The sequence below is a fragment of the Propithecus coquereli genome, unplaced genomic scaffold (assembly GCF_000956105.1).
Source record: "Propithecus coquereli isolate 6110/MARCELLA unplaced genomic scaffold, Pcoq_1.0 Scaffold530, whole genome shotgun sequence".
Classification (NCBI taxonomy): Eukaryota; Metazoa; Chordata; class Mammalia; order Primates; family Indriidae; genus Propithecus; species Propithecus coquereli.
The window spans coordinates 272621-286044 of NW_012151175.1; the positions used below are offsets into that span (position 1 = coordinate 272621).

General features: G+C 43.0%; 1 protein-coding gene across 2 annotated transcripts in view; it reads left to right on the top strand.

Annotated features, from left to right (window-relative positions):
• The window catches only part of ZMAT4 (zinc finger, matrin-type 4), a 255428-nt gene that overhangs the window by 93098 nt on the left and 148906 nt on the right, over positions 1 to 13424 (top strand). For both annotated transcript variants that reach the window (XM_012657146.1, XM_012657145.1), the window contains exon 3: positions 11122 to 11278. In XM_012657146.1, coding sequence (XP_012512600.1) covers positions 11122 to 11278 — 157 coding nt within the window. The remainder of the gene's footprint in view (positions 1 to 11121; positions 11279 to 13424) is intronic.

Below are 13424 nucleotides of genomic sequence, written 5' to 3' on the forward strand. Positions count from 1 at the left end.
AGTTTTACATCTTATCTCTACTGAACTCCGTATGCCTTGCAGCAGGTCGCCATTCTCTTAAATTGTGGCATCAGTGGTCTCTCAAATTAATTCTCAGTGTGAATTTCATCCTGTCTTCATTAACATTGAAGAGTTAGAGACACAGGGTTGCTAACCATGTGTATTCTAAACTGGAATTCGTCTTTTCAAAGACCTTTTGTTAGAAAATAAAACACATACACAAATTCAAAACCGTGCCCTTCCTGAGCTCTGTGCAGACACTTGGGCAAGCGCGACCCACGTGGAGACTCGGGTCCCTGCCGTCGCCCCAGGCTCGGCTCCCTCCGTCCCACCGGAAGCCACCACTCCCCTACACCCCCTCCTCGAGTTTCTGTAGAGTTCTATCACTCACATGTCCTTCAATGACCAATTTACTCTTGCCCAATTTTTAAAACTTTGATATATTTTTTTAACATCTATTTTAGTCCACAGGTTCCTTCTCTATTTCCTTCTTTTTCCCACAATTTACTGTAAAAGAACCTGGGGGCATTCGGCCCACAGCGTTCTCTAAAGCACAGGGTCTGCTGACTGTGCACTTGTGACCTGGTCGGCACTTTCCTGGGTTCTTTCTGTTTCCTGCACGTTGGTGGAGAGATTCAGGACAGAGCAGGTGGGACCGGACCATGTGGGACTGGTGCAGGTTGGGACAGGTGCGTCTGGCCAGACTCTTAAGTGGTGCTGAGCTCGCGCATCACGAGGAGCCTGATGTCCGGTCTCTCTGTGCTGCTGGCAGCCGTGATGCCCAACGCCTAGACACATTGATTTACCAGGTGTTGCAAAATGGTTTTATCCGAGCGGTTCTTTTTTTTTCATTGATTAATTGGAACAATTTTAAAACAAGCCATTTTCCTCACTGTCTGGTGTACTCTTTGGAAAGGCAGAAAAATTGCTTCATTCTTTCCCTTTATTTATCAATTTTCCAATTAAGGAATTGGTTCCCTGTTATTCTACAAAGGTGACCAAATAGGTTTTTAGCAAGTATTATTATGAATTTATGGATTTAAGCATATTTGATGAGTCTTGACCAATTGCCAATTGTTTTTGCCCACGGGAGCTTCTTCGAGGTTGCCCTTGACTCCCCATGTCTTGGCTACAGTCTGTCATTCATGGCTTTCTTGTCGTCCAGTTTGGTAAGATATTCCAGGACCATGTCGTATACCTCTCGGAATAGCCATTTTTCCCCAAAAGACCGCATTTTTTCCCCCATGGGAATGGTATTTTAAGACTACTAGGGTTTCTGAGTGCCATGGGTGTGGTGTTAAGTTTGTCATTATTTTTAGATCTCTTTAATGGCTAGAACTAAGAAATACATATTTTTATGTGTTTCATAAGTTTTATGAATTTCATGAGTTTTATGAGTTTCGTGAGTTTCATGAGTTCATGCTGATACTTCCAATGCAAATTACAATTACAGGGTTTCACACGTATTCTCCTATATTCCATCTGTTCACTTTTCCACATTGAGTATCTTGGTTCACAAAGACACGGGGAATGACAAAATTATTAATAGAATATCCCTCAATTACTGATTTATTGTATCCAATATTATACACATATCTCGTGAATAATAATATTAACACTACATCACTAATATAATTATAAATAACCGATAAAGTAAATCTCTTTTGCAGCACATATTCTCATTACTGTCTTCCCATTTTTGGTCATACTACATGCGCAATATCTGAGAATATAGCCATGACACACTATACTTTTTCCCTGTTGATTCCTATTTATCTTAATTAAATACCATGCAACCACTAGTTCTTATTCTCTCTAGTCATTTTGGTTATTTGAGTCAATCTTATATTCTAGTAGACACATCAGCGTAGCTCATGAGAACAAGATTCCCTTAGTTCTTGCCTGTTACCACTTTGGGCCCATTATACTTACATGTCAGTTTTGCTGGATACAATAATTGTCCAACACATTTTTTTATTTTGAGAATATAAACTGTTTGTTTTGTTTTTGGAATAAAACATTGCAGTTGAGAAATCTGATAACAATCTAATTTTGTTTTCCTTATAGATTTTGTTTTCTTAGAGGTTCAAGTAATTTTTAAAAATTTTTCTATGAAGTTAGAGGCTCTTTAATACAGAGGCTCTTTTAATACAGATTACAGGATCAGCATCCATGGATTCAACCAACCAAGGGTTAAAAATATTTGGAAAAAACCAATAACAATAAAAATAATATAAAAATAAAAATACAAATTAAAAAATCCAGTATAACGCTATTTACATAGCATTTACATGTGTTAGGCATTATAAGTGATCTAGAGATGATTTAAAGTACACAGGAGGATGTGCGTGGGTTATATGATAATACTACACCATTTTATATCAGAGACTTGAGCATTTGCAGATTTTGACATCTGCAGGGGGCCTGGAGCCAATCCACCACGGATATGGAGGGACAACTATGTATATTTTCTTTAATTTTAAAATTAGAAGTTTTCTCAATTCATGGTTTTTAGTATTTGCTTTGTTCCCTTGCTTTGGTTTTCTTCCTCAAGATCTCCTAACATTCATATATTGGATTGTCTTCGACTTCAATTTGTCACTTGCTATTGAGTCTCTTTGTATCACTTTAGTTCTTTAATATTTTAGAATGATTTTCTTAATTTTATCTATTTCTCTTAGAGAATTATTCATTGTGTGTATTCATCTTCTGTTTCTTCTAGTTTAGTTTTCATTTCTGCAGTGAATTATTCTTTTCATTTTAGTTCTTTTTGTAGTTCTCCCACCTAATTTGTGAATTTTCAAGTATTTCAATATGTTCTTTCATGTCTTCTATCATTTTTTTAAAGTTCTTTGTGTTGAAATAGAAAGTTATTGCCTTCATCTTTTTTGTAAGCATGTTTCTGGCACGTTTTTGTGGTCTTATAAGCATGCTTTTTTTGTTGTTCCTTTTATAAAATAATAACTTTCTATAGGATTTGATTTTGCCATTTTTCTCTTTCTCGTTATCATATTATATTTCTTGAACTTTTTAGAAGGAGATATGGTTCAAGATTGCTTTTCTAGCTTAATAGAGCTTCTTTCTTTTTAAATTTTTAGGAGGTGAGTGTATGTCTATGTGTGTGTAGTGTTTATAATGAAAATATAACGGTTTGTTTGCTGAAGTTTATCGGCTATTTCTCTCTCTCCTACATTTATCTGAACCTTCTCTTTGGGGACGAGACTGGAAAAGTGTGTTGAGAATTAGATGTTAGCAGACTTTAAATGTCCTGATAGGAATTTTATTTGGGGGCAGTAAGGAGCCATTGAGTTGTGAATGAGGAGACGGACCCAGGATCGCAGCGCAGTGCCAGGGAAATAGCGTTGCCTGGAACTCGACCAAAGATTCAAAACTCAGTTCCACCACTTTCCAAAAGGGTGACACAATGAAGAATTTATCTTCATTTTCCTGATCAGTAAACATGGGGATTTATTCATTTATTTGTTCACTGACTCATTCATTTGTTCACTCATTTTTAAGTTCAACTGGTATTTGATAATTACTCACTGTGTTCTAGAGATACACTGTCCAGTGCAGTAGCCACTAGCCTCGTGGAGCCATCCCACGCTTATAATGCAGATGGTCTGAGTAGAGATGAGATGTCGGTGTAAAACATACACCCGATTTGGAAGTCTTAGCATAATAAAGAGAATATAAACTACCTCGTTAATAATTTTTGTGTTGAACACATGCTGAAAGCAAAGGAGGAATAAGTTTAAGAGACCTAGTGTACAGCATGGTGACTGCAGCTAATGGCGATGATTATACTCTTGAAAAATGCCCAGAGCGTTGGTGTTCAGTGCTCTCACCGTGAAACGATGACCTTGTGAGGCAATGCGAAAGTTAATGAGCTGGAGTTAACCATTCCGCCCTGTATGTGTACTTCGAAACGTCATGTCGTACATGATAAATGCATATAATTTTTATCTATGAATTAAAAACTAATAAATTTGAAAAGCTTTTTAAAATTACTTTTACAGTTCCTTTTTTTAATTAAAAATATGGCTGTTAGAAAATATAAATGTGGCCCCAGTTGTGGCTTGCAACTTATTTCTATAAGACAGTGCTCTTCTAGAAACCGGACACAGAATACTGAATATTTCAGTGGTGGGAGACAGACAATAAGAGAATTTAAATACCTGCACCATATGATTCTAGAACATGAAATGAGCCCGGTGCTCGTCCCGCCTGCTCCTGTACCCGCCGAGCGGCGCGCTGTCCCAGGAGCCGCTCTTGGTTAGTGGCGCTTATCTGACTTACATATGTGTCCGCTCTCGGGAACCCCGGCTAATCTCTCCCTTTTGGGGTCTTACAACTACTGTGACCATCTGTTGAAATAGTTCTTCAGTGACTGAAGAAACAAACGAAAGCCATCCTGATTTCAAAGGCACACAGAATTCCACGTCCCCCCTGAGTAGAAATCTTCACCCTCCCTTTCCTTTATTGTCAAAATGACCATTTTCCCCAATACTGTGGAAACTGAGTGTTTTCGTCCACCCGGTGGGTGGTTTCTGTCTCGGTGGCAGCCCCATGTCTCTCCAGCCGGCAGTGGACCCCAGGCGTCGTGCCAGCTTCCGTGCCCTCTGCGACGTCGACACTGCTCCTCCGCGGGTGGTCCGAGCACCACCCGTCATCCCAGCCGGCAAGACCCGTCCTTCCTACGCGGACGAGCGCACACAATGACACGCCCTTCCCGCTCCGTCCATTTCAGCTCAGTGAATGGACTGGACGACTGTTGGCCTTTTCCTGAGACAGAGCGGCAATGTTGGCAAAAGAGCAAGGGAGAAACTATTTTAGGTGGAAAAGACTTAAATGACCAAGGAAGAGTTGGATCGGAACGGCCATGTCAAGCCGTTCATTCAACAACTACTTAGCTCATGTTTATTGAGTGTCTTGTACGAGTCCACCCACCTGTGGCAGGGACTAGAGATGAGGGGAGGATAATTCCTAAAGTTCTTGTAAAGTTGTTGCCTTTGAGATATTTTTAAAGAGACAACCCCTTTAAAAAAAAGCCAATAAAGCAATTAAAGGACAAGAATGATCGAAATTTATGGCAAGGCTGTTAAGCGCTGGGAGAGGTCAGCAAGGGGTATGAAGTTTGCAGACGTTGTGAAAGGAACCTTGGATGAGGCAGACCTTGATGTCTGGCTGGGGTTTGAGCAGGTCAGGAGGAGAGAAAACAGCCTGACGCAGATGGATTGGACCAGGCCGCAGGAGAGAGAACAGCAGGAGGCAAGACCGGGCAGGACACCGTGTCACTCGGGAAGCCTGATTTCCAGGCTTTTTGGTCCCAGTAAAGTGGGAGAAGAGAAGAGACATTCTCTCTCCAAAGTTAATTGCCAGACCATAAGCGCCGACACATATAATACTATCTATAGAAATAGCTGCGTTCATCTTGCTCCAGGGTGTGTGCTGGGAGGGACGGTTCTTCCTGCCCCTAGCAGAGGGGTCAGATGGCTGTTGCCTTCAGGTGTAGCAGCTGCAAACGGAGGTCCAGTATAGCCACAAAATGTCATTTGCCAAAATGAACACCAGTGAGACGAATCCAAGAAAATCTAGCCTTGCTCAGAGAAGTTCCATGTACTACAAGGGAGCCCACATGAACAAAATAATTTTCATGTTCTTCACTTCCTGCATGTGTTTGGCCTCCAAGCAGAAGGTTCCTAGAAAAGAAAACGTATGCTTCAAATTTCAGAATTTTGGGGGGGTGGGGCTTTTGAAGTCACTTAAATTAATCTTTTTGGCCCCTTTTTTTCTACAGCACATTTATTGAGATATAATTCATATGTCATATAATTCACCTATTTAAAGTATACAGTTCAACGGTTTTAAGTATATTCGCAAAGCTGCCTGTCCGTCAGATCCGTGATAAACTTTAGAAACCCCGTGCCCACTAACAGCCACTCCTCATCCCCCTCACTTCTCCCTCCTGCCGCGTCCCCAGCTCCTAGACAATCACTAATTCACTCTGTCTTTATAGATTTTCCTGTTCTAGTGATTTCATCTCAATGGAGTCATACAATACATGGTCTGTCGTGACTGGCTGCTTTCATTTAGTGTGATGTTTTCGAGATTCTCCCACGCTGCAGCCTGTATCAGTACTTTATTCCTTTCAGCGCTAATGATACTCCACCGGATGGACACACCACGTTTACCACCCTTCAGTTGCTGCACCTGTGGGTTGTTTGCACTTTGGGGCTATCATGAACTATGTTGCTATGAAAGTTCATGTATAAGTTTTTATGTGGACATATATTTTTATTTCTCTTGAGTGCAATATACCTTCAATTCTCATTTTTCACAGTAGGTATGTTCTGTAAAGTCACCACCAACTCTAAATTAGCAAACACTGAGCCGCTGCTCGTAGGTAAAATAAGGTTAGGTCTGGGGAAAGGCTCTGGTCACAATATTTTCATCAACGCATCTGTATATAACCTTGTTTTATGTGTGTTTCTGTTGAAAGACACTTTATTTCATAGATATATTTCTTACACATCATTGATTATATGCAGTATTTCTTTGCAATAAACCACTAGCTGAGACCCTGAGTAACATGATTGTAATTTTTTTGGGTTTTTAGCCTCACAATGATGCTGTCCAATATGCCTTTTTATGAGTCGGCAACTCAGGAATTCACCCATTTGAACACTTTTCCGTCCTTTGCATAGCTTCATTGTGCACTATCCATGTTTCTTTAGCATTTTCTGGAGTGGTCTCACACACAGATGAGTGAATTTCCTTTCTTACTCTGGATGTGCGGGGCTATTGATTGATTAACACTGAACTCAAGGCCAGCAGTGCTGTCACTCATGCCCAGATGAAGCCTGTCTAATTCATGCATTTTCTCCACGACGAGTGTCACAGAGCTCCTCACTCTGCCACTGTGGAAGCTTCTCTGTCTTAGGCTTTTCACATTTACCTAAAGTGAAAGCAAATGAAGACAATCATCTGAATTTAACTTAAAAAAAAAAAAAAAAAGATCCATAAGAGTCAGCAGTGTTTCCCACCTTGATTGAACTCTTGTGAAAACTTCTAAACTTTGCAAAATGCTTTGACCACGTAGCCTTAGGATACTCCATACACATTTTTCTTTCTTTCAGCTGTGTGGACATTGTATTTAAAAAATCTGACTGAATTTTTGCCTTCAGTTTGAAGCCCATATTTTAAGATAATCTTTGGTTCCCCTTCATTTACTTGATAACTTGGGGCTGCTCTCAGTTCTTTAAGCCAGAAACTTTAAATGTATTCATTGAGGTCAGTTCATCAAACTTTATGGAGTTTTTACTTTGGGACATACATCAACCTTGCTCTGGCTGCAGTGGTATCCTCCAAAAAAGAATGATGTCCTAGTCTGCTTTGTGCTGCTATAACAGAAGACCACAGACTGAGTAATTTATAGTGACTCCAAGTGTGTTTGGCTCACAGTTCTGGGGGCAGGGAAGTCCAAGATGGATGGGCTGCCTTTGGGGAGGGCCATGTTGCTGCATGATAACACAGTAGAAGGCATCGTGCTGAGAGAGATCAGAGAGGGCTGGACTTGCTTTTATAACAAGCCCACTCTCTCGATCATAGCATTAATCCATAGGTCATAGAGGTGACCTATATCACCTCTTAAAGGTCCCACCTCTGTTGCATTGGAGATTGTTTCCAGCACATGAACTTTGGGGGACACATTCAAACTATAGAAGATGATGTGATCTATAGTTGCAGGGAGCCATCGATTTGGGATTTAGATAGCTAAGAATGCACAGTTAAATTTCTAGGTAGTTGTGTCTCCATCAGGGTCATTAGAGTAGTCAGAGTTGGTGGTATTTTCAATTACATCATGCGAATTACATTGGTCCCTTTAGTAAAATATCCCATAAAGTGTGTCTTGCTGGCCCGAAAGGCTACCTAACCTCTCAGGGCATCACGGCCCCTCTGTTTTCTGGTGCCTAAACTTTCTTGGTTCTTCTACAACAGCGGCATAACTAGATCCTATGATACCTTATCGTATAATTGATTCTTCTATATGATCATGTGAATGAGATTGCCCAGGAGAGCAGAAATGTAGGAATAAGTATTAAAACTACCTTCATGAAACTAACACGTCTCCCTGTTTGAAACCTCAAGTTAGTTTGTAAATTGTTGACCCCTCTGGTTCTTTGCCTTACTGTCTTCCTGTCAGTCTGAAAAGTCGTGGCCCTGCCACGAGGCTTCCTGTGTTACCCATCTCCTCTGTTGACTTTCACATCACGCGAGTTACTAACTCCACGAACTAACCCTGTGCTCCGTCCCTTCAGTGAACACGCGATGGTCCTCCCCAGCACTGTGCTAGCGCTGGGCCTTCGCTGTTAGTGACACAGTTTCCTGGACCCTAGAGGAGTTTTGCAGGCTTGTGATGGGGACACGTACGAAAACAAGTAAATGCAATAATTCAGTGTTCCACTGTAAAAGAACAATGCCCAGGGCACCCAGACCCCAAGGCTGGTTCTCACTTCTGCAGAACAGTAGAAGGGCTCGGAAGCTTCACTCAAGCACGCGGTGATTAAACCGAGCTACGCAGAAGGACGCTGGTGAGATGGGATGAAACAAAGCGCCGAGGAAGGACATGCTGGGCATGAGAGAGGCGCGAAGGTGAAAATCTATATAAACGCGCCTGATTTGCATTAACCGTCTGTGTACCTTAGAGTTTGGAGGGAGTGGGGCCGATATGGGATTCTGTTTCCTCAATTATGACACTTTCCCTCATTTTCTGTCTGCTTCCCCAGTTCTCAGGGCGCCAGCCTCCTCGCTAACAGGGAGCAAAGTCCTGTGCATCTAGCACGGCATCCAACACAATTAGCAGGTCCTTAAAAATGTGTCGCGTCAATCAGTATTGTAAATCCATTGCTTATTATCCAGTTTAAGGGCAAGTTCTTTGCCTCGGAAACTGGTTCTTGGTCACCTTGTATGGTGATGCCAGCCCCTGTGTCTGGGCCTCCAACCTTTCTGTACAAATTTCTGCTCCACAGAACGTCAGGGAGAAAGGCCAGGCTTGGCTGGGGCGCTCTCCGGAAGCTGCAGGGAAGGTGCACAGATTCTAAAGAGGTGTGGATTGAGGGCTAAACTCTGGCTTATGAACGTGCTCCTAATTTTTAGAAATTACAAGCTTTGACCTATGTGATGCATAAGTAGGTAAAATAAAGAGGATAACTCAAACATCCACTTTCATCTTGACAACCTTCCTTTTTTTAAAAAAATAGAAATAAAAAGCATGACTAATAAATATCCTCTAATACTGGGGTCCCCAACCCCTGGGCCATGGACTGGTGCTGGTCTGTGGCCTGTTAGGGACCAGGCCGCAGAGCTCAGCCACCCCCTCCCCCTATATCCCTCTACCCGCCAGGCCATGGAAAAACTGTCTTCCATGAAACCGGTCGCTGGTGCCAAAAAGGTTGGGGACTGCTATTGGAACATACAGTGGGAAAGTACCAGTTTTGGTCTTTCTTTCTTCCTGAGCTACCCGCTCCTCATTTGACGGACTTGAACCCTTCCGTACCTTCCGATGTGCTCCCTGCTGGTATTCCTGGACTGTCCCGCGCCATGGGATCCGGACCCTGTGCCATCTCCTGGGCGTGGATGGAGAGGTGGGAGAGGGAAGCCGGGAAGCCAGCCCTGCTCTGTCCTGCCGGGTCCGTTTGTCTCTGTAGCACTCCACACAAAGATGTAAAACTGCGCCTTTTCATTTCCGAGGGGAAAACCCAACGCACTCTGGCTTTAAGCCTCAGCGAGGGCGTTTATTCCCAATGAGCGCGGCCCCAGTGCCTGCCAGGTTCCCTACCCGGAGGGGACCTTTTAGGAAAGATCCTTCTCTTTCCATAGGATCCATGTCCTCTCACTGATTGTCCACCCCGCCCCTAATGTTTGAGACCCTCCTGTCCCATCACCCTCGACTGCAGGCCAGCCACCTGGGACACACACACACACCGCTCCTTCCTAGGACGAAATGCTAGCTCTCAGAGACATTACAGACCAAAGCCTTAAGAAGAAAGGAGTTCTAATGACCACATGATTTGCAAGGCCACACTCTCTCCAGCAGTCTGGACATCTCATTATTACACGGGAAAATATGTAATGCCCTTCCTCCACCCTGTCGTCACCCTCATCCGCCTCCCCGTCCAATTTTAAATTGTACTCGCTGTGCCCCCTGGGAATGAGAGAAGAGGCGACTGTGGGGCCAGACACTCATCCCGGGCTGCTCTTTAACAAAGAGAGGCTTCCGATTGCAGCTCCACTGAGGAATAGATTACTCCTCATCTAAGAGTCCACGCTACCCTCAATTTCTACCTAGGCAGGAGGGAAGCCATGGATTAATCTTCCCTTCGTAAGTACAGGTAACTGAAGACCCATGCGCTCAACAGCGGGTCACATGGTCTGACCAAGGGTTTATTTTATTCTGAATCGTGATTCGGTCTCATTAAGTCTTACAAAGGAAATAAAAAACCATGTGGATTTAAGCATTTTGTGCAGCATTTAATAAATCACCTCTCCTAAAGTAAAGGAAAATTACACGAACTCGCCCAGAAAATTCAGCCAGCGTGGTCATAATAGTTTTATGATATATACTCGAGTTAATTATGGAAAATGTTCAATTCCTTCAAGAAATGTTAAAGGAAAAAAATCTCAAACATCGCGGCCATGTATCCTGGTGAGGCTAAAATTGGTCAAAAGCAGAGCTGAATGCCAAATGATGATTTCTGCTGAATAATTCAGGCCATCTGAACTCTGATATTTTACTTACTTTAATGAGTGTAATGGGTGCAGTTGGAGACTGCCTTTCCTCACGGCGCCAGACACGATGTGCTCTCGCCTAATTGGGGACCCGTTTTCCTTTGTGTAACTCATATCTGCAAATTTGTCCTGTATTCCTGGTAACTGACCACTAAATAATTGTACCTCCAGGTCAGTCACTGAGTACGTTTTGATGGTGACTATCCTGAAGAGAAATAGAGATTGTACGACAAAGACTAGGTGTTTCAATGAGCTGGTTTGAACGGAAGGGGAGGAAGAAGCCTCAGGACTCGGTTCTCTCTCACACCGTCTTCTCTTTCCCCCACGCAGGGAAGCGACGCGGACATGGTGGACAAGAACAAGTGCTGCACGCTCTGTAACATGTCGTTCACCTCTGCGGTGGTGGCCGACTCGCATTACCAAGGCAAAATCCACGCCAAAAGGTTAAAACTGCTGCTGGGAGAGAAAACCCCGTTAAAAACCACAGGTGCGTGTACGAACAGCGATCACGGGGGGACTGAAAGGGAGAACTGTGTCTGTCACGCGTGCTGCGCTGCCTTTGGCGATGGCTGCTGGAATCAGAGTCTCAGGGTAGATGTCACTCAGCACCCAGAGGGATGGGCGGTGCCCCCAGCAGAGCTTGCTGTCATCAGAGCATTAAACACAGTTTCAGATGCTCGTCCTGTAAGCCTGGTTCCTTCCGATTAGTAATTCAGCAGCTTATATCTGGCACTAGTTGTTGTTTACATCCTGCAAGATGTTGTTGAACTTGTTCCTAATTTTTAAAAATTACATGCTTTGACCTATATCATGCATAAGCAGTTGAAAAATATGATAATTCAAGCATCTACCTTCACCTTAACAATCTCCCTTTAAAAAAAGTGCAAGACTACATTGCATCCTTCAAGATTGCTGTCTACTGTGTCTGTTGTATGTTCTGCGAGACGCTACAGCTCTCCTGTTCTCTGGAGCCAGTCAGTGATCAGTGTGGGTGATGGGCAGTGTGTCGTGTGTGACAGAGAGATCCCTACCGATGTCTACAGAATGAATGCCCAGCGTCCTCCTGTTCTTACCTGGGGGTAAGGAGGACAGAGAGGAAAACTGCAATCTGGAAAACCACATTAGTGTGCAGATAACTGCATGTTTTTTCCGGAGATGACATTCCTGCCATCTTTGCAGGGATCCTATGACTCAAACCCATTAATTTTCAGAAGTAAAAGCTTAAATATTAATTACAGATTATTTGACCTTCTAATTGCTTACCTAAAATATATTGTTCAGAGGTCTAGCAAATCATGAAATTAAAATACTGTTATAATTTAATCAAGATAGAATATTTGGACAAGATTTATGTTATGGCGAAGACGTTACCAGAAAGGTTACAAACCTGAGAAGTTGGGGGAATGTTTCACGGTGCCTACTCATTTCATGCAATTAAAATTTAGCAGCACATTTTATCTTGCTGCCTAATGAATCATGCATAAATTGTGGGTGTAATTATTTTTTAAATGATATTTTGGAAATAGGAGAGAGTCTAAAACAATGCTTGACTTTTATCCTCACCAGCATTTTTCTTAAGAAAAATGTCTTCTTTTACCTAGAGAATAGCACAGAATCTTTCCATTGTGTTTTTCTACTTAGTTGAAGTAAAGAACATTGTTTTTCTAAAGACGGCTGTGACATTCAGGCATAGGATGGGTTTGCACAGCACACGGAGTCTGCAGTCAAGCTCAGCGTGTTTGGGGCACACTGTGTACTGGCATTTGATGAGCAGTCAGTTGAAACTCTTGATTCTTGCCTCTAAAAGGTTGGATATTCACCTTGTAACCTACTCCCCATCAAATCTCTTAAAATAGACACCTCAAAGAAACAGTCACTGGAAAATTTTTACCTGTTTTCCATGAATGAGTAACTAGCCCATTTATCCTCTCTGCCTAAGTGGAATATTACTGCTAAATTAAATTTCGGAGGTAGTGAGGGGAGAAGAGAAGCTGCGTCTTTGTTTACCATGTTGATTAGCAATTGGGAGAGTTATTATTTCTGTAAAAAATTCACCACATGGCAAAAATAGTTCTTTGTGAATTTAAATTTAGCCTCAAGACAACCAAGCCCCAGACTGTTTTCTTGAATTCAAGTACCCTCGGACCTGGTCAATAGAACTGGGGGTGATTTGTTAGCTGTCACCAATGTGTTCCACAGGAAAATCAAAAGCAGTTAGAAGTGCAGCCCATACCTAATGGCTCAGCCCTGGCTGTCCCTGGGGCTGGCCCAGCCCTCAGCGTTCCGGAAATCAGGTTGCTGCCTAGACAAGAAGGGATGGGGGGTGCAATGGGGTGAGGAGCAGCGACAGCTGTGGCTCAGCTTGGGGTTACCTTGCACCAGCACCCCTTTTCTCACCCAGTGCACACCCCCTTCTGCAGCTCGTCCTCCCATCTGTTCCCCCTTGATGCTGCTTTGAGCAGAAAGGATCTTGGAAGGTGGCAGTACTGGACAGAATCACAGGGCCTGGGAAGCTGCCCTGGACCCTGGGCGTGGGTTGGCGTCAACCCAGCTGCTGGTGGGGAGCAGAGAAAGCAAAGCACCTTGCTGGAGGGGGTGAGTCGTCAGGTTCAAGTGTAAACAGAGTCAGGCAT